Raw genomic sequence first — 20,243 nt, forward strand, 5'->3', positions numbered from 1 at the left:
TGCATTCCCTTTGACCTATTCATTGTACCTACGTGACTATATCTAAGGAAAGGATCAGAGATCAGCACAGAGATTTACAGTCCAGGATGTTCATGGTTTACAGCCACTCCAGATTAGAGACAGCCTGAATACCCAGCAGCGAGGGTCTGTTGAGCAAAGTTTGACACAGCAGCTCAACAGGTTATAGGGCAGTCATTCAAAAAGTATGCTTTCAGTCACTACTCGATGACATGGGGAAATAGTCCACAAGTAAGGTCAAGTTAAACAAGATACAAAACTTTACAAAACCAAGATACAAAACTTTATGTGCAATGTGACCCCAAATTTATAATACTAGAAAAAAACAAGGAGATATATTGAAATACGAATGAAAATTATCTCCAAGTAATGGAGTAGGTAATATACATACATACCTATATATATATAATTTTTTTTTTTTTTTGGCAACAGGGTCTTGCTCTGTCACCCAGGCTAGAGTGCAGTGGTGCAATCATAGCTCACAGCACCCTCAAACTACTCTTAGGCTCAAGTAATCCTCCCGTCTCAGAATCCTGAGTAGTTAGGACTACAGGCACATGCCACCACACCTGGCTAATTTTCAACTTTTTTGTACAGGCGAGGTATCACTATGTTGCCCAGGCTGGTTTCAAACTTCTGGCCTCAAGAGATCCTCCCACCTTGGCCTCCCAACGTGCTGGAATTATAGGCATGAGCCACCACAACTGGCCCAGAGTAGGTGATTTTTTAAAAATCAAATCTTCTAAGTGGGAATGCATTCCTTTTATTCTATACCTTTTATGGTGTTTCTCTGCCTCCCTATTTTTATGTATTTTAATGAGCATCTCTTTTTTTTTTTTTTCCTTTTGAGACAGAGTCTCACTCTGTCGCCAGGCTGGATAATAGCGGCACCATCTCAGCTCACTGCAACCTCTGCCTCCTGAGTTCAAGTGATTCTCCTGCCTCAGCCTCCCGAGTAGCTGGGACTACAGACGGACACCACCACACCTAGCCAATCTTTGTGTTTTTAGTAGAGACGGGGTTTCACCATGCTGGCCAGAATGGTTTCAATCTCTTGACCTCGTGACCCGCCCAACTCCCAAAGTGCTGGGATTACAGGCATGAGCCACCGCTCCCGGCCCATCTCTTGTCTTTTGCTTACACATTCCCTTATCTGTGTGAAGAGCCTGCCTGTTTCTGCCAGTGCCAGGCATGCAGATCCCATACATATCTGTTAGCCAATGCAGAGCACTGTGTAACTTTCTTGTTAGGAAAATACAAATTCCCAAACCCCAAAAAAGCCCTTGCCTTGTAGGAGAAGGAGGACTCGCTCACAGCGCTGGAGCTGCTTGTGGGAGGCAGCTGCTGCAGCTGCAGGGCTGCACTGTGGGCTCCGTCCATGGTGGTCTAGTGGCGCATCCCGCAGGGCCTGGCCCAGGAGGTGGAGCTGCTGCTAGGCGGGGCCCAGGCCAGATGCCATCTCTCCTCGTGGTGTTCACCTCCCTCCAGCAGCCATCACTTCCTCATGACAAAAGAATACTTCAAGGCTGTTTTGGCAGATTTACAGCCTTCTCCTCAGCTTCATTCAGAGAAGTGCCAATTTCCGTGGCTCTCCCAGGCAGACAGAGAGGGGTGTGTTTTCCAGTTCTTGCGGTGCTCTAGGGTGGTGGAGAGGAACATTAAAAATGCATGGACAAGGAAACACTGAGCCCAGCTTTGTTATCTGAGAAGAGAATACCATTCAGATAAAACATAACCGGCCATGACAAGTGAGTCCATTAAAAAAATTCTTCAAAATTCCATTCTAGCAGTTAAAAACAAGTTCTATCATGCCTTTGTCCTCCCCTTAATACAAACCTGACTCATCTATCTCAAAAGCTTTCTCCCTGGCCCGTAAATGTTCCCTTTCCTCCTCCACTTTGCTTCCTTCCTCCCATCGCACCCTAACTTAAATCCTCCCTTTTTCCACAGCTCTTGAGCACAAGAAGTAGAATACTAACTTCTCCAGGTCTCAAAAAAAAAAAAAAAAAAAAAATTCCACTACCACAAAAAGGGAACATTTAAGTTTCAACTTAGGAAGAAAAGAATCAGAAGAAAAGCTACGTCAATGGAAAACAGAACTGGCCTGCTACCGAGGGTTGGCCTGACACAGGTGAGGTGACACTGGTCTCGGAGGTGGAAAACGTGTGTGACCAGATAACTGCCTCTCAGAGATTCAGTTGCCTCCTCTGTAAAGTGGGGGTAATAATGTGGCCTCAAATAAACCCAGCAATGATGAGAATCCCTACTAATTTCATCGGACTTATATTTTCAGTGCTTCCCGAACTTTTCCTTTTTTTTGGAGACAGAATCTCACTCTGTCATCCAGGCTGGAGTGCAGTGGCACAAACATGGCCTCAAGCTGGGCTCAAGCAATCCTCCCTCAGCCTCCCAAGTAGCTGGGACCTCAGACGCACGCCACAAGGCCTGGCTAATTTTTTTGTAGAGACAGGGTTTCGGCATGTTATCAGACTGGTCTTGAACTCTTGGGCTCAAGCAGTCCACTTGCCTTTCCCGAAGTGCTGGGATTACAGGTGTGTGCCACTTCTCAAAATTTTCTACCAAACAGAGAAGAGAAAGTATACTTCTAGTGTCCTAGGAGGCAGGGCCAAAACCCTACTTAAAAGTGTTAGGGGTTTCTTTGAGGACTTTTCATACATTTTTTGAAAATGTATTCTACTGCATAGTCTATGTTTATTTTAATAGAAAAATGTTTTAAATTGCTTTTGATGTGCCATGTGCTACCTGTTTTACCCTTGCCAGGTCATTTAACTTTTCAGCCAGGTTCTCTAGCTGTGAAATATAGATAATAATGTTCTCGCCCCACATGGCAGTCATGAGAATTTGATGAAATCATTCATACATGTAAAATGCAGGCATAGCAAATGGTCCATGAATGTCAACTGCTGTTAGGATTAATTTTATTCTCCCCTGTTTAATTATTTATTTTGCCCATTCCTTTCTCTGTCATGCATTCATCCAACAAATATTCACTGAGGGCTCACTGTGAGCTAAACAATTTCTGCCACTCCCTGAGGCTTCAGAGAGCTGCCTCCTGTGTATCCTGTAGCTTCCAGTTCCTTCTGCTATCCAGCCCTAGGCCCAGGAATTCTGGTTCATGGTGTGGACAGCACATACATATGTGATAAGGCGAACACCATGTCCAGTCCTGGGAAACAATAGATGCAGGTTTAGCACAGGGACAGCTACAGAAGCCTTTTGGCTTGGTTTCACTTTGTCAGAGGGCCTCAGGATGAAATTATTGCTACTACCTGCAGACGAGGTTATATATCCAGCATACAGACATGAGATGTAAGCATTCACCGGGTAACTTTATCAGGTAATTCACATCCCATAGCTAGACTTCCCTGCCTGTAAAACCCTATGAATATGTGTTTGCAATCTTGTGGAAAGCATAATTATTCACTATACTTTCACATACATGTGAAAAGCATTATTGTGTTACATTTCTGTAAAAATGTTTTAGCATTTGTAATAATCATAAGAGCCTTAAGAGTGGCTCAGGGCTCTTTGTACCTCTGAGAGGCCCCGGGAAGCATTCAACCATGAAGCAGTCATGGAGTTGAGGAGCACAAACTCCAGTGGTGTTTGCGGAATACCCTGTTCAGTTGCTCCCAGCTGAGATCTAGCCCAGAGCCTGACAGTGACTTGTATACATACCAACCCACTGACTAAATGACATCTAGCCCAGAGCCTGACAGTGACTTGTATACATACCAACCCACTGACTGAATGCAGGCCGGTTAAGCACGGGGTGCACTGTGGCCCCTTCGCAGTCAAGAATGCCTTTCTAAGGCCTAATCAACCACAACTCCAGAGCTTCAACAAGCAGATATACTCAGCCCCACCCACAGGAGGACAGAGAAAGCCAACAGACCTTAGCGACATGTCAATCAAGGGAGTGGTGGGAACTCAGACCTCCTAACATCCTTTAGACTAGTTTGCCCAAGTGCTTTTCTGGTTTTGCTTTTGTTTGTGGTGGTTGGCATTGCTGTGGTTTAATTTTTCTTTTAAAAAGCAGCTTCCCTCTCTGCCTCAGGAACTCGCAGGCCTCTGAGGCATCGCCTGCAAAGATTGAAGGCTCTCCCTCAGCTGGGTGGGAGTCCGGACTGAAAGCCTGGAGGAACACTTTGCAAGCTGTACTCCCTTATAAGACACATACTTTTCACCTGGTGACTCTCTTTTCCTGATTTCGAAGCATTTCTCCAGGACCTACATATGCCCGAGAGGCAAGCAGTCACCTGTGCGTTGTCAGCCACCCCCCCCACAATTAGAGCACGTGGTCACTGACCCAAGAAAGTAATGAGAATTCACTGGGTGCTCTGCTTCCATTCCCACCCCGTTTATCTCGATGACGGATTTCACCAATCCCACAGAGCACGTTTTACAAATGAGAGAGCCATGGCTCATAGCGTCTGTATTCGAATTTGCCTCTTTCTGAACAAATCAATAAAACACGCTCTTTTCCACCACCTGACGATCTGGCTTCTGGAGGTGAGCGCCAGTTCCCTGCCAGGCTTCCCGTTCCTGGGCTTTGGCTGACGAGAAGGTTACGTTCTTCCGTCCCGTCCCATTGAGCTGGAAACTACAACTCGAGGAGACAGCATCTCTGTTCCAGAAGCGGGCTTAGACCAAGAACGCCTCCCCTCATCCCACCTGCTAACTCCACCATCTGCTGCCGCCAGGAAGCCCGAGCCGCTCGGCACGAACAGGAGAAATTCTGGCAAAGTTACTCCATGTCACTTCCTGGTTGGGTAGAGCCTGGCATCACCTTTAGTAAGGTAGCCCATGCCCCCGCTCCTCTTGGCCTCGATGCAAAACTGGAAAGAACATTCTGAGGCAACAGGACCCAGGTTGGCGAGGCTGGTGGCAGTAAGAAGGAAGGGTATGTACACTAGGGGACGTTAGGTGACTTCGCTTTTTCCAGAAAAAAAAAAACGAAGGTTAAATTCAATTCCCCTTCCTCCCAGTGTTAATCACTACTCACCGGCGGCGTCTCCTCTAAGGCCCACCTATCAAAACCTTCTGAGAAATGACTCGGACTCTTCGTGCAACCCGGAGGCACAGCCTCCTTCATCCCTTCCCAATTCAGGGCTGCCAAGATTCTGCAGTGTTTTGCTTTCAAAGGTCGCGATTTGATTTGCCAGACTGCCTGCCAGTCAGAAGTTGGCAGGCATTTCGCGCAGGCGAGTGGCTGCGAGGACGGGGAGTGGGCGGGACAGCCCCTGGCAATTGGCTGCGCTGCAAAGCTTGCTTGAAGGATAGGGGAGCGACCTGGGGCTAGAGCTTGGCGCTCACCTGGAGCGGGGACCCCCTAGCGGCCACAGGAAGAATGTTGCGGCGACTCCCCTGCCCCCTCTCCCGCTGTCCTAGAGAGCTCAGGTGGTTGCTCGCCTCCACCTGCCCGGCAGGTGGGCCTGGTTTTAGCAGCCTGCCAGGTGTCCTCCCTTCTTATCCTCATAGCCACCTTCCGGGCTTTGCTCCTGCTGTTCCCCTACCCGACGCTCTCACCAAGTATTTAAATCCAAAACGTCCTTGAAGACCCAGCTCTCCCCAGAGCCCTCGCGAGACTTGGGGCCAAACATATCTCTCCTTTCCTGCCCTCCTGGAACACCTGTCGGATACCAAGCCTCCCAGCAATACTGAAGGTCCTGAAACGAGCCTAGCGCTTGGTTAATGTTTCTATAATGTACATAATTATCACGGCTATGATAATTAACATGCTCATGGAGTTTTACAGATGACAAGCTTCTCATCGCTCACACGTTGTCATATACACGCATTTGCTTTCAGATCGTCACAGCCATGAGTGAGACATGAAGCCCGTTTTACACATGAAGAAATGTCGTTTGGGCCTAGACATCAACAATGAGAAAGAGGCAGTTCTGGTCTCAGATAGTGGGGCAGAGAAAGCTCCTTGGAAACACGAGAGAGGAACGAGTTGGTGCATTGTAGAAATTGTCCGAAGGCCAGCAGGGCTGGTGAGAGATTTTTCTGGGGGCGTGGTTGGGCCTGCGATCTGAGGGACGGGCCAGGGACAGTTTATAAATAGTATATTTGGGGACCGGGGCGGTGGCTCACGCCTGTAATCTCAGGACTTTGGGAGGCCGGGAGGATCACTTAAGCCCAGGAGTTTGAGACCAGCCTGGACAATATAATGGGACCCCATCTCTACAAAAAAATTTAAAAATTAGCCGGGCGTGGTGGCGAGCGCCTGTGGTCCCAGCTCCTCAGGAGGCTGAGGCGGGAGGGTCGCTTGAACCCGGGAGGCGGAGGTTGCAGCGAGTCGAGATCGCGCCACTGCACTCCAGCCTGGGCGTCAGAGCAAGACCCTGTCAAAAAAAAAAAAGCTCAGATTTCACCCTAAATTTAAAGGCGAGCTATTGGAGGACTTTAAGCAGGGGAGTAACAAGGTCGTTGTGATTGCCCTGCCCTGAAGCGTCTGAAGAGGGGCTCCTGGAACACTAAGTGGCTGCCCTTTTATAGTCGCCCACGTCAAACTTTTTTTTTTTTTTTTTCCTGTTAGAAACAGGGCTTGGGGCCGGGCGTGGTGGCTCACGCCTGTAATCCCAACACTTTGGGAGGCCGAGGCGGGTGGATCACCTGAGGTCAGGAGTTCGAGACCAGCCTGGCCAACATGGTGAAACCCTGTCTCTACTAAAAATACAAAAAAATTAGCCTGGCGTGGTGGCGAGCGCCGGTAATTCCAGCTACTCAGGAGGCTGAGGCAGGAGCATCGCTTGAACCTGGAGGGCGGAGGTTGCAGTGAGCCAAGATTGCGCCACTGCACTCCGGCCTGGGCGACAAAGCCAGACTCTGTCTCAAAAAAAAAAAGAAACAGGGCTTGGATGAATGTTAATTCTCTTAGGTATATTCCTTGAAGCAGGATTTTTGAGTGAGTAAAATTCTAAGGCTTTTGGTTTATCACAAGATTTTTGAGGCATGGCCTAGATAAATCTCTCATTAGTTCCCCACCTAGCCACAGGCCCTGATGTAATTAACCTAAGCCCTAAAATTCGTCCGGCTTCACTGCGGACTTTGAAACGCCTCTAATGATTGGTCAACAACTTTTCACGTTAAAGAAACAGAGGATGCCATTGGCTGGAGTTACCTCGCGGACGGCGGAAGGTGGACTCGCGAATGTTAAGCCTGTGGTTGCCACAGCGACCGGGAGGTTGGGCTGGCCAGATTCAGCCGCCGGGACCGGACCAGGTAGGAGGCAGTTCCGGCGGGGGGACCGGTCCCTGAGGTCGTGGGGAAGAGGACACGGTGCACCATGTCCTCCGCATGGGACGCCCGCGGAGATCCCCCCGGCCTCCGGGTGCTTGCGGAATTCCAGGGCTGAGCTAGGTGGAGCCCCGAGGGCGGGAAGAAGCCATCATGGGAGTTGCCCCTGCGTCGGGGCGTGTCCTCGGTGTTTCCACCCGAAAAGTGGTGACAACTGGGGCTTGCCTGCTCCACCGAGCTCCTGCGAGAGGCGTGGGCGTCCGACCCTTCTGGCTCAGCCTCCGCGAGTGCGCAAAAGTTACGAGGCTTCAGTGCCTGGCAGTGGGTGGACGCCAAAGATCTGATCTCTACTCATAGGTCCACCCCAGCTCAGGGGGTGTCCCCCAGCAAACGACTTCCCTGCTCTGGGCCTCGATTTACCCATCTGTAAAATAAAAGGGTGAGATTGGAACCTGGTGGTCACTAGCCCGCCGCTAAATTTCCTTCCAGCTCCCTGACACACTTTCTCAGCCTATGAAGACTATCAAATGGGTTATTTACCTGAGTGCTTTGAAAAAATGTAAGCTTCTTCCAGGATGCTTATAACTGAGTAGATAAAAATCGCCTACAGACGAAACTACTCAGGACATCCAAAAAAATTCCATCTAAAGTAACAGTATACATAGTTTAGTATATGTTTATATACCCTGTAGAGTAACATGTATAATGTAAACTATAATACTTAGCATATATAACGTTTTTTAAAAACATAAGAGATGATAAAATGAAACTGTGCCTATAGTTGTGACCATGTGAGCTGTCCTTATAGAATCTAACCTGCAGGAAATATGAACACAGCTGTACACACAATTGCTAAAAAGTGTCTACCTCTAGTATTCATTCATTCATTCCACCAATATTTATGAAGAAAATACTATTTTTAAAAATTCTCGTTACTATTATTATTATTTTTGTAGAGACAGGGCCTCGCTATGTTGCCCAGGCTAGTCTTGAACTCCTGTCTCAAGCCATCTTTCCCCCTCAGCCTCTCAAAGTGCTGGGATTACAGGTGTGAGCCACCATGCCTGGCCAACTGAGCAAATACCATATGCCAGAAAATAGAAGATTCAGAGTTGAACTTTCTATTGGGGAAGATCATAAACAAATAAAGTAAGGAACATACAATATAATGTTGGGTAGTGAAAAGTGCTTTGAAAAAGATAAAGCAGAATAAGGGACAAGAGAGAGATGGGTTGGTGCTTCTTAAGAGAGGGTGGTCAGGGAAGTCATCCCTAAGAAGGTTTGAGCAGAGAGTCTCGTGAGTTTGGTGACAGGACTGCAGGACGATGCCCGGGTCCAGTGAGGAAAAGGAACTGCCCGTGCAGGGAGGAGATACATGGCAAAAGCCAAGAAGGTCCCATGTGGAGAAGAAGATTAGTCTTTAGGTGGTGGGGCATGACAGCTGCCTTCAAATTCTTGCAGAATAGTCATATAGAACAGTGGCTTTCAAACATTTTGACTGTGACTCATGGTAAATGCATTTTATATTGTGACCCAGCACGCACACACGCATATGACAAACTAAAACTTCACAAAAGACTACAGACTATGACTTGCATTTTGAAAATCACCAATGTGGAAGAGAAATGAGACTTATTTTGAGTTGGTTCCAAGGGTGGGAATTAGGACGGATAGAAAAAGAAAAAAAGAGAGAGAGAATCAGCTTTGATACAGGAAGGAACTTTCTAGCAATTAGAACTGCCCAACAGGCTGAGCGCGATGGCTCACGCCTGTAGTCCCAGCACTTTGGGAGGCCGAGGCGGGCGGATCACAAGGTCAGGAGATCAAGACCATCTTGGCTAACATGGTGAAACCCCGTCTGTACTAAAAATACAAAAACTTAGCCGGGCGTGGTGGCGGGCGCTTGTAATCCCAGCTACTCAGGAGGCTGAGGCAGGAGAATGGCGTGAACCCGGGAGGTGGAGCTTGAAGTGAGCCAAGATCGCGCCACTGCACTCCAGCCTGGGTGACAGAGCAAGACTCTGTCTCAAAAAAAAAAAAAAAAAAAAAAAAAAAAAAAAAGAACTGCCCAACAGTGAACTTCCACCAGTTTTTAAACTGTGTTCTGATGAAACCTAGCATTCTGTGAATATTCAAGAGAGTCAAATATTTGCCCCCCACCCAGCCATCCCTTATTTGCTTTGTATTTTGAAAACTATATGCAATATTCTAACTTCAGAAACCCAACCAGGTCAGGCACAGTGGCTGTAATCCCAGTGCTTTGGGAAGCTGAGGTGAGAAGATCACTTGAAGCTGGGATTTTGAGACCATCCTGAGCAGCATAGTGAGACATTGTCTTTACAAAAAATTTTAAAACTAGCCAGGTGTGGTGGCAGGTGTCTGTAGTCCTTGCTACTCTGGAGGCTGAGGTGGGAGGATCACTTGAGCCTAAGAGTTTGAGGTTGCAGTAAGCTATGATTGCACCACTGCACTCTAGCAAGTGGATGACACAGCTAGATCTTATTTCTAAAAATAATAATAACCAATCATAGCCACTTGGGTGCTAAATGTCAAAATTTAGCAAGTTAATATTTAGTGTGTGCTGCCTGAAAGGTTATTATAGAGGTTAAGGAGTGAGTAGAAGTCAGACTTCCTGAGTTCAAAGCCTGATTCCACTTTTCTTCTAATGTGACTTTGGGCAAGTCACTTAACCGCCCACCAAACTTCAGTTTTCTCATCTGTAAAAAGTGGGGATTATACCTCACTGGATTATTGTAAAAAATTGCATAAGATATTCCATAGAAGACATTTAGGACTGTACAGGCTCAATAAATGATAGCTATTATTTTAAGTTGTTAATACGATATCCCTGTGCATATATTAAAACCCTACGTTAATACAAGCCTACTGCAGGATAGGCAGTATTAACCACTTCACATGGGTCAGCCTAAGAGGAAGGTACTGTTATCAATCCCAGTTTATGGAGGAGGAAATGGGCTCAGAAGGTTGAGTGACTCATCTAGAATCAGGGCTATTAAGTGGCAGACCATAACCTTGAACCCAGGACTGGATACTCTGGACTGCTGCACTGGCTCCCACGTAGGAATTGCTTAAACATATGTTGTTTATTTGGAAGGTGGTATATCTTCACTGCTCTTTCTTAGATTCTAGGTCCATGCCATTCTGTCATGAACAGTTACACAGGTGGACCAGTGAAGCACACCTGGGCAGTGCTCTGTTCACATCTGGCCTGCAACTGCTCTCATCCTGCCTTCACAGGTATGCAGTGAGAAGACTGGAAAGCATTATTAACAGTGTGGTCTTTTGGTGGTAGGATTGAGGATTGTTTTTTATTTGTTTGTTTGTTTGTTTGTTTTGAGATGGAGTCTCGCTCTGTCGCCCAGGCTGGAGTGCGATGGCGCGATCTTGGCTCACTGCAACCTTCACCTCCGGGGTTCAAGCGATTCTCCTGCCTCAGCCTTCTGAGTAGCTGGGACTACAGGTGCACGCCACCATGTCCAGCTAATTTTTGTATTTTTAGTAGACATGGGGTTTCACTGTGTTAGCCAGGATGGTCTGGATCTCCTGACCTCATGATCCGCCCGCCTCGGCCTCGCAAAGTGCTGGGATTACAGGTGTGAGCCACAGCGCCCGGCCATGGATTGCAGATTGTTTAAAAATTTTTTGTAATTTATCATATTTTCTTAAATGTTGACAGTGCACATACATTATTATTACAGTAGTCCTCCCTTATTCAAGGGGGATATGTTCCAAGACCACCATTAGATGCCAGTGAAACAGTGGATAATACCCAAACTGATTACTGTCAATCAGACTGTTTCTGTTCATATCTTCCACTCACAAATTTAATGCTTTTTCCATCTTAACTAAGCACTTATCATGCTCTGTGGCTACAATTTTTATAGTTTGAGGTGAAGCACCAAAACTAGCACCAATTTTTTTCCCCTTTGAAATTTGATGGATAAAAGTTTTATTCTTACTGTAGATCTTAGCAACCTCAGAATACAGTTTTTTTCTTGCCTTATTAAGTCAAGAACTTTCACCTTTTCACATAAAGGAGGCACTTTACAGCTTGTCTTTGGCATGTCCAAAGTGCTGGCATCACTACTCTTGTGCTTTGGGGCCATTATTAAGTAAAGTAAAAGTTACTTGAACACAAGCACTGAGACAACGTGACAGTGGATCTGACAATCGAGATGGCTACTAAGTGACTAATGGTGGGGTAGCAAATACAGCTTGAATGTGCTGGACAAGGATGGTTCACATCCCCATCGGGTGGAGTCAGACGATAGGAGATTTCATCACATGCGTCAGAATGGTGCATAATTTAAAGCTGATGAATTATTTATTTCTGGAATTTTCCATTTAATATTTTCAAACCACAATTGACCATGGGTAACTGAAACTGGAAAATGAAGCTACAGACAAGGGTGGACTACTGTGTAACAGGAAGCTTAATATTTTTCTAATCACTCATAATTCCAGAACACTAATGCATTTTTTAATAACAGCTTTATTAAAGCTAGGGCAGTAGATGGTTTTTACTAAAATGGTATAACATTGAGGGGTGGTAAATGAATAGTGGCTGCTTTGGTTATTTTTTGAGACAGCGTCTCACTTTGTCACCCAGGCTGAAGAACAGTGACACGAGCATAGCTTACTGCAGCCTTGACCTCTTGGGCTCAAGTGATCCTCCTGCCGCAGCCCCTAAGGTAGCTGGGACTGCAGGTACATGCCACCATGTCTGGTTAATTTTTATATTTTTTGTAGAGATGGAGTTTCACCATGTTTCCCAGGCTGGTCATGAGCTCAAGCTATCCCCCAACCTCCGCCTCCCAAAGTGCTGGGGTTGCAGGAGTGACCCACTGCACCCAGCCCAGGATAGTACCCAGTATAGATACTAAAAAACCTTGTTAAGCTGGATTGGTGATTGTGCTTTGATCATTATTGATTTGCTTCTGTTATTTTGAATCTCTTAATTTCTTGAAGAATGTTGTCAATAATTCTATTAAATATCAAATTTTTAGTGTAGATTGTCCACCAAAGAAAAGTGAGAATTGCTGCTGTGAGGATTACAGAATAAAGTAAGGAAAAATACTGCAGGGAAAAGGACCAGTAGAGCGTAAAATCATTTATTCAGTCCTTTACTCATTAGAATATATAAATGGTATAAGTTCCTTAGGGAAAAAAATGGACAAAATGAAACCCAAGTCTGCTAATGAAAAATAATTGCTATGGAAATTAAATTATGCCCTTGCTATTAACAACTAAAAAGTAGTTAAATGTGTTAAACAACTCACATTGGACAACAGGCACAGTACAATAATCCCTGAAGGAAGAAAAGCAAGATGAGTCCTACAGTTGCCCCCATTTAGTACTGGGGTCAGTTTTTAGGCCATATTGTAGGAAATCCAAATGAATTCCAGATTTCTGAGTTGAGAAGATAAAAATAAGAATTCAGAGAGGCCAAAGAGGCTAGAATTTATAGGGAGAACCCTAAAGGAAGGAACTGCACCAAAAATGTTCAGAAACCTGAAGAGAGGTCTCCTTGAGTTTTTGGCTGAGCAGTAATCTGCACATGCATGAGAAACTAAGACTGGGGAAATACCAACCAAAAGGCCATAGGCTGAACAATTTCTGGGGCTTAAACAGAACTGGGAATGTTTCACGTTACCATAAACCAGAATGGAGACACATGGTATTAGATAGGAATTGGGTAGAGTTCACAGAAATGTCATGCCTTAGTAGTGGGGATAAATTATTCCCAGAGTAAAAGCTGCTCTGGACTTGCCATAACAAAGTTTGAAAGCTTGAAAGAGTCAGATGGATCTACAAGTTACTGAAAAGTGTGCCACATCCTTTACAGGAATATATCAAAACCCAGCACTCAGCAATGTAAAATTCAAAATGTCCAATATCTAATACAAAATTACCAGACAAGAAAAGATACAGGAAAATATGACCCGTATCTGAGAGGAAAATTAACCAATAGGAACAGACTTAAAAATGACAGATTATAGAATTAGTACAAAGAAACCTTAAAGCAGCTATTGTGAATCTTACAAATATTCCCAAGGATGTAAAGGAAACTGAACATGATGAGGCTAGAAATGGAAGACATAGAAAATGAGCCCAAATTTAACCTCTAGAAAGAAAAAATACAATATTTGAAATAAGAATACAATGGATGGGATTTGCAGCTGATGAGAGACTTCAGAAGATCAGTGAACTTGGCTGGGCATGGTGGCTCATGCCTGTAATCCCACCACTTTGGGAAGCCAAGGCAGGTAGATCACAAGGTCAGGAGTTCAAGACCAGCCTGGCTAAGATGGTGAAACCGCATCTCTACTAAAAATACAAAAATTAGCCAGGCATGGTGACAGACACCTGTACCCAGCTGACACAGAGAATTGCTTGAAGCTAGGGGCAGAGGTTGCAGTGAGCCGAGATCACGCCACTGCAATCCAGCCTGGGTGACAGAGCGAGACTCCGTCCAAAAGAAAAAAAAAAAAAATCAGTGAACTTGAAGACATGACAATATAGACTACCCAAATGAAGGACAGAGAGAAAAGAGACTTAAAAATAATGAACAGAATATCAATAACCTTTGGGAAAATATGAAGTGATCTAATATAACTGTAGCCCCAGGAAAGAAGGAGGCAGACGCAGAAAAACTATTTGAAAAAATAATGGCTGAATATTTTCCAAATTTGGTGAAAACTATAGCCTACAGATTAAAGAAGTTCATTAAAACCCAAACATTAAAGACATAAAGAAAATTATGCCAAGATACCATGAAAATCAAATGCTGAGAGGCACATAGAATAGTCAAAGTAATAGAAATAGAAAGTACAATGGTGGTTGCCAGGGGTTGCAGGAAAAAAGGAATGGGGAAATACTGAGGAAGCACCGTGTTGTAGGAAATACCGGGCAAGTACCATATTGGTTAATGGGTATAGCGTTTCAGTTTTTCAAAATGAAAAGATTTACAGAGACGGATAGTGGTAATGGTTGCACAACATTATGTATTTGAATTCCACTCAGCTGTACACTTAGAAATGGTTGAGATGGCAAATTTTTGTTATGTGTGTTGTACCATAATAAAAAATTGGGAAAAATCAAATTGCTGAATGAAAGTGATACACAGAAAAGCTTAAAAGTTGATGGATAAAAAAAGAATTATTACTGACAGAGGAATCAAAATAAGAATTACAGTGGACTTCTCATCAGAAACTATGCATGTCAGAAGACAAAGGAATAATATAAAAGTTCTTGGGAGAGGTAGGAAGAGAAAAAACCTATGAACCCATAATTCTATACTCAGTGAGAATAAGTTTCAAAAATAAAAGAAAAATAAAGACCATTTCAGACAGACAAAAACCTGGAGAATGCATTATCAGAAGACCTGCACTACCTGAAAATTTAAAAGAATTTCTGTAGATAGAAGGACTATGACACTAGAAAGAATCTTGAATTTACACAAAGAATTGAAAAGCACTGAAAATGATAAAGATAAAATACATTTTTTCTTATTTTAATTTCTTTAGAAGATAATTGAGTGTTTAAAAAACAATATTAGATTAATAATATATATATAGAAGTAAAATGTATACAAAAGTAACAAAAAGGATGGAAGATAGGAAATGGAAGTGTATTGTAAAATTCTTACATTATATGTGAAGTAGCGTACTATTATTTGACTGTGATAAATTAAAGATGTATACTGTAAACCTTAAATCAATCACTGTACATAAGTATAGCTAATAAGTCAGAAATGAAGATAAAATGAGACCATAAGAAATATGCACTTACTCTCAAAAGATCCAAGAAAAAAGAGACAAGGGCCAATATAACAAGTAGGAAATTGATAGGTTTAAGCCCAACCATATCAAGTGCTACATTAAATGTAAAAGTTCTAAACACTCCAATCAAAAGGCAGAGTTTGATTAGATTAAAAACCAGGACCTAATATATGTTGTTTTTAACAAAACATCTTTAAATATAAAGACACATTCCTGCCAGCAGACGTATGAAGAAAACTCAATAATTAAATATAAAGACACAAGCAGGTTAAAAGTAAAAGGATAGAAAAAATATAGTGTGCTAATAGTAATCAAAAGAATGCCGAAATGGCCATGTTAATATCAGAAAAAATAATAGACTTTAGAACAAGGAATATTACCAGGGATAAAGCCGGGTATTTCATAGTGATAAAGGGGTCAATTCACCAAAAAGACATAAAAATTATAAGTGTTCATGCACCTGGTAATAGTGCTTCAAAATACACAACAACAATCAACAAAGCTTAAAAGAGAAATAAACAAATTCACAATAATATAATATGGTAATTTCAACACTTCTCTTAGTATTGATAGAATGAATAAATTGCAAATCAGTAAGGATGTAAGAGACTTGAACAAACTATCAAACAATTCTACCTAATTGACATTTATAAAAAACCCCATTCAACAACAAAAGGAAAATTCAAAAAGATAACTAGAGAATCCCCCTGACTACTTGGAAATTAAACATTAGACTTCCAAATAAGCCATGTGTAAAAAAGAAATTACAATGAAAAATAAAAGGTATTTTAAACTGAAAGAAAAATGAAAACACAACATGTTAAAATATATGAGATGCCACTAAAATGTTGCTTACAGGAACATTTAAGATATTAAATACATGTATTAAGAAAGAAGAAGGCGCTGGGTGCGGTGGCTCACTCCTGTAATCCCAGCAATTTGGGAGGCCAAGGTGGGCAGATCACTTGAGGTCAGAAGTTTGAGACCAGTCTGACCAACGTGGTGAAACCCTGTCTCTACTAAAAATACAACAAATTAGCCAGATGTGGTGGGAGTGCCTGTAATCCCAGCTACTGGGGATGGGGAGTTGGAGGTTGCAGTGAGCCGAGATTGTGCCATTGCACTCCAGGGCCTAAATTCAATTATTGAAGCTTCCACCTAAAAAGCTAGAAAGAGAAGAACAAATGAAACCCAAAATAAGCAGGAAGAAAGAAAAAGTAATCATAGAAGTCAGTGAAATAGAAAATTTAGGAAAACAGTAGAGACATATCAATAAAACCACACGCTGTTTTCTTTTGAAAAAATCAATACATTGGTAAACCTCTAGCCAGACTTAACAAAAATAAGTAAAACACAAATTACCAATATCAGGAATGAAGTAGGGACATTACTACAGAACCTGCAGATATTGAAAGGGTGATAAATGACTTTATGCCAGTAAGTTTCATGATAGATGAAATGGAAAAAATTTCTTGAAATACACAAATTACCAAAGCTCGGTTAAGAAGAAATAGTTAATCTGAAGAGCCCTGTATCAAGTTAATGGACTTTGTCATTAAAAATCTTCCCACAAAGAAAACTCCAGACCCAGATGGCTTAATTTGTAAATTTAAGGAAGAACTAATACCAATTTTACACAAACTGTGCCAGAAATTAAGAGAAAAAAAACACCTTCCAACTCATTTCATGAAGCAAGCATTACCCTGATGCCCAAATCAAAGACGTTTTTAAAATGAAAAGGAAAGCTACAGATTAATAGCCCTCATGAACACAGATGCAAAAATCCTTAACAGAATTTTAGCAAACTGAATCCTTCAATATATAAAAGTGATAATATCTTATGACCAGGTAGCATTTATTCCAGGAACACTAGGTTGTTTTAACATTTGAAAATCAATCAATGTAATTCAATTAATATATTCACAAAGAACAATTATATGATCATCTCCATAGATGCAGAAAAAGTATTTGATAAAATTGATCACCTATTCCTGTTAAAAACTCTTAGGAAGCTAAGATTAGAAGTGATAACAAGCTTTTATTTAAAAAAACCTACAACTAACATTGTACTTAATGCCGAAAGACTGAATGCTTTCCCACTCAAGCCAGTAACAAGACAAAGATGTCCACTATTGTCATTTCTGTTCAGTATTGTACTGGATGCCCTAGTCATTGCAGTATTACAATAAAAAGAAATAACAGGCATACAAATTGGAAAGGAAGAAATAAAATGTTTTATTCACATATGACATGATTATGTATGTAGAAATTCCTAATCGACAAAAAAGCTACTAGAACTAAAAAAAATGTTTAGCAAAGTTACAGGATACAACATCAATATATACAAATTACTTATATTTCTGTATACCAGCAATAAACAATTAGAAATTTAAAAAATTTTAAGACCATCTTTATGACATAAAATATGAAATACTTAATCAGTTTAAGAAAATATGTGCAATTTTTGTACACTGATAACTGTAAAATATTGTGAGAAATTAAATAATATCTAAATAAATGGAGAATATACCATATTAATGGAACATAATACTCAACAAAGTTAAGATTTAAGTTCTCCCTAAATTGTTCTATAGATTCAATGCAATCTCAATCAAAATCCAGGGAGGTTTTTTTTTTTAGTAGAAATTGACCTGTAAGTTATATGGTAATTCAAAAGGGCTAGTACAAAAGCTAATATAGTCGAAATAATTTTGAAAAATAAGGCAAAGTTGGAACTACCTGATTTTAAAACTTATTCTAAAGCAAGATAGTGTGCTGTTGGTATAAGGATATACACAGAGTTCAAAAGAACAGAATAGAGAATCTAGAAATAGCACTATATATATCTAAATAAACACATACACACAGAGTAGATTTTTGATGAATGTGCCAAGATAATTCAGTGAAAAAAGGATATTCTTTTTAGCAGATGGTGCTGGATTAATTGAATCTTCAAATGCAATAAAATGAACCTGACCCTTACCTTAATACCGTATACAAAATGTAGTTCAAGATGGATCCTAGGCCTCAATGTAAGAGCTAAAACTATAAAACTTCTAAAAGAAAATGTAGGAGAAAATATTTGTGACCTTGAGTTAGGCAAAAATTGCTTAGATCTAACAAAAGAAATCTTAAAACCTTAAAAAAAAATTTTGACAAATTTGATCAAAATTTAAAAATTTGCATTCAAAAGATAATGTTAAGAAAATAAAAAGGCAAACCTCAGCCAGGGAGCAAATACTTTCAAAACATATATGATAAAAGGCTTGTACCCAGAATGTATTAACTTTTACAACTCAATAAATAACCCAATTAAATCCAATTGTTTTTGGGTTTTGTGGGGTTTTTTTGTTTTGGTTTGGTTTAGTTTTTTTTTTTTTGAGATAGGCTCTTGCTCTGTTGTCCATTCTGGAGTGCAGTGGCACTATCATGGCTCAGTGCAGCCTTGATCTCCTGGGCTTAAGCAGTTCTCCCACCTCAGCCTCCAGAGTAGCTGGGACTACAGGCTGGCTAATTTTTTATTTTTTGTAGACATGGGGTCTCACTGTGTTGCTTAGGCTAGTCTCAAACTCTTCGCTTCAAGCAATCCTCCCGCTTCAGCCTCCCAAAGTGTTGGGATTATAGGTGTGAGCCACCATGCCTGTCCCAGTTTTTTTGTTTTAAAGGCAGAAGATTTGAACACACTTCACTAAAGAAGATAAATAAGCACCTGAAAATATCCAAATTAAAATGACGATGAGATACCCTATAAAATCACTAGAATGCCTAAAATTAACCAGATTGAGCAAACACATGTTGGTGAGGATGTAGAACAATTGGAACAAAGTACTGGTCTATGCAACAATATGGAAGAATTTCAAAAGCATTACACTAAGTGAAAAAAGACACAAAAGAGTGTTTATGATTGCACTTATGTGACATGCTAGAAAGGCAACAATTGTGACAGCAGAGCAGTGGTTGCCAGAGCAGTGGTTGAGAGGGTACTGACTGCAAAGGGACACAGGGAGCTTCTCAGCATCATAGATAAATTAATATCTTAATTGTGGTGGTATTTAACTCGACTGTAAACATTTGCTGAAACTTGGAATTGTACAACTAGCATGACGAGTTTTATTTGTGTATACATTATGTCTCAGTAAAGCTAAATTTAAATAAAAATAGGCCAGGCATGGTGGCTCACGCCTGTAATCCTAGCACTTTGGGAGGCAGAGGCAGGCAGATCACCTGAGGTCAGGAGTTCGAGACCAGCCTGGCCAACATAGTGAAACCCCGTCTCCACTAAAAATACAAATTACAGGTGGTGGGCGCCTGTAATCCTAGCTACTCAGGAGGCTAAGGCAGGAGAATCACTTGAACCCGGGGGGACGGTGGTTGCAGTGAGCCAAGATCACGCCATTACACTCCAGCCTGGGTGACAAGAGCAAAACTCTGTATCAAAAAATAAAAAATAAAGATAAAATCCAAGCCTTCAGTAGTTCTGTGAGCAACATCAACAGTGACTTCTTATGCAGTTCCTACTGCAGGCAGCACCATGTGCTTGGGACTTTGGGTCACTGGACTTGGTAGATCTCAGCCGGCACCCACACCATTTCTCAGTTTACCCTGTAGATAGAACAGAACCCATTTGCAATAATTAACCAATGCGAAATGATCTCTACAAATGCTGTGTTTTGCTGTTTCAGGTGCTTAGGAGAAGATGCAGTAGAGCTTTTCATCAGACAAATGGAACACATCACAGAATTTTGCTAACATGGACAACTCTGCACAGAAAAATGAACGCGCTGGCAAACATCCCAGATGTGCCAGTGAAGTACAGAAAGGTACATGTGTCTTTGCAGGGAGGAGATAGCTCCTGACGTATGCTTATTTTAGTACATAAGAGTAAATTTGGGGGGAATAGTAAATCCTGGGTTATATCCACAGGGCCATCCTTACAGGCATACCAGATAGATGGCTTTAGGCCCTACTGTTTCAAGTGTGATGATTGGGAAGAAACTGTGAGAAGAAAGGATGAGAGAAGAAAGAGGAAGTCTGTTTAAAAATAAAAAACTAATAAACAAAACCCAGACTTGTTATTTCCATGTATCTGGTAAGAATCTCTATCCTCAAATTTAGATATGTAAGAGATCTTTTTTTTATTTCCTAGAAGTCAACTTG

General features: G+C 41.9%; 2 protein-coding genes across 10 annotated transcripts in view; one reads left to right on the forward strand and one right to left on the reverse strand.

Moving 5' to 3' along the window:
- NIPAL3 (NIPA like domain containing 3) overlaps positions 1–5,172 on the reverse strand; it is a 61,710-nt gene extending 56,538 nt beyond the window's left edge. For 2 of the 6 annotated variants that reach the window (XM_055260972.2, XM_055260975.2), the window contains exon 1: positions 1,306–1,655. In XM_055260972.2, coding sequence (XP_055116947.1) covers positions 1,306–1,398 — 93 coding nt within the window. In that variant the 5' untranslated portion in view covers positions 1,399–1,655. Of the gene's footprint in view, positions 1–1,305; positions 1,656–5,044 lie in introns of those variants that run through there. The other 4 variants (XM_063631564.1, XM_055260976.2, XM_055260973.2 and 1 more) reach the window with 3 other exon arrangements.
- Positions 5,173–7,158: 1,986 nt separating this feature from the next.
- The window catches only part of STPG1 (sperm tail PG-rich repeat containing 1), a 57,956-nt gene continuing 44,871 nt past the window's right edge, over positions 7,159–20,243 (forward strand). Inside the window, exons 1-4 of one of the 4 annotated variants that reach the window (XM_063631606.1) lie at positions 7,162–7,269; positions 10,428–10,542; positions 11,915–12,012; positions 19,769–19,906. In XM_063631606.1, the coding sequence (XP_063487676.1) occupies positions 19,837–19,906 (70 nt within the window). In that variant the 5' untranslated portion in view covers positions 7,162–7,269; positions 10,428–10,542; positions 11,915–12,012; positions 19,769–19,836. Of the gene's footprint in view, positions 7,270–10,427; positions 10,543–11,914; positions 12,013–19,768; positions 19,907–20,009; positions 20,176–20,243 lie in introns of those variants that run through there. The other 3 variants (XM_055260982.2, XM_055260983.2, XM_055260981.2) reach the window with 3 other exon arrangements.

This window comes from Symphalangus syndactylus, chromosome 22, assembly GCF_028878055.3.
Source record: "Symphalangus syndactylus isolate Jambi chromosome 22, NHGRI_mSymSyn1-v2.1_pri, whole genome shotgun sequence".
Lineage (NCBI taxonomy): Eukaryota > Metazoa > Chordata > Mammalia > Primates > Hylobatidae > Symphalangus > Symphalangus syndactylus.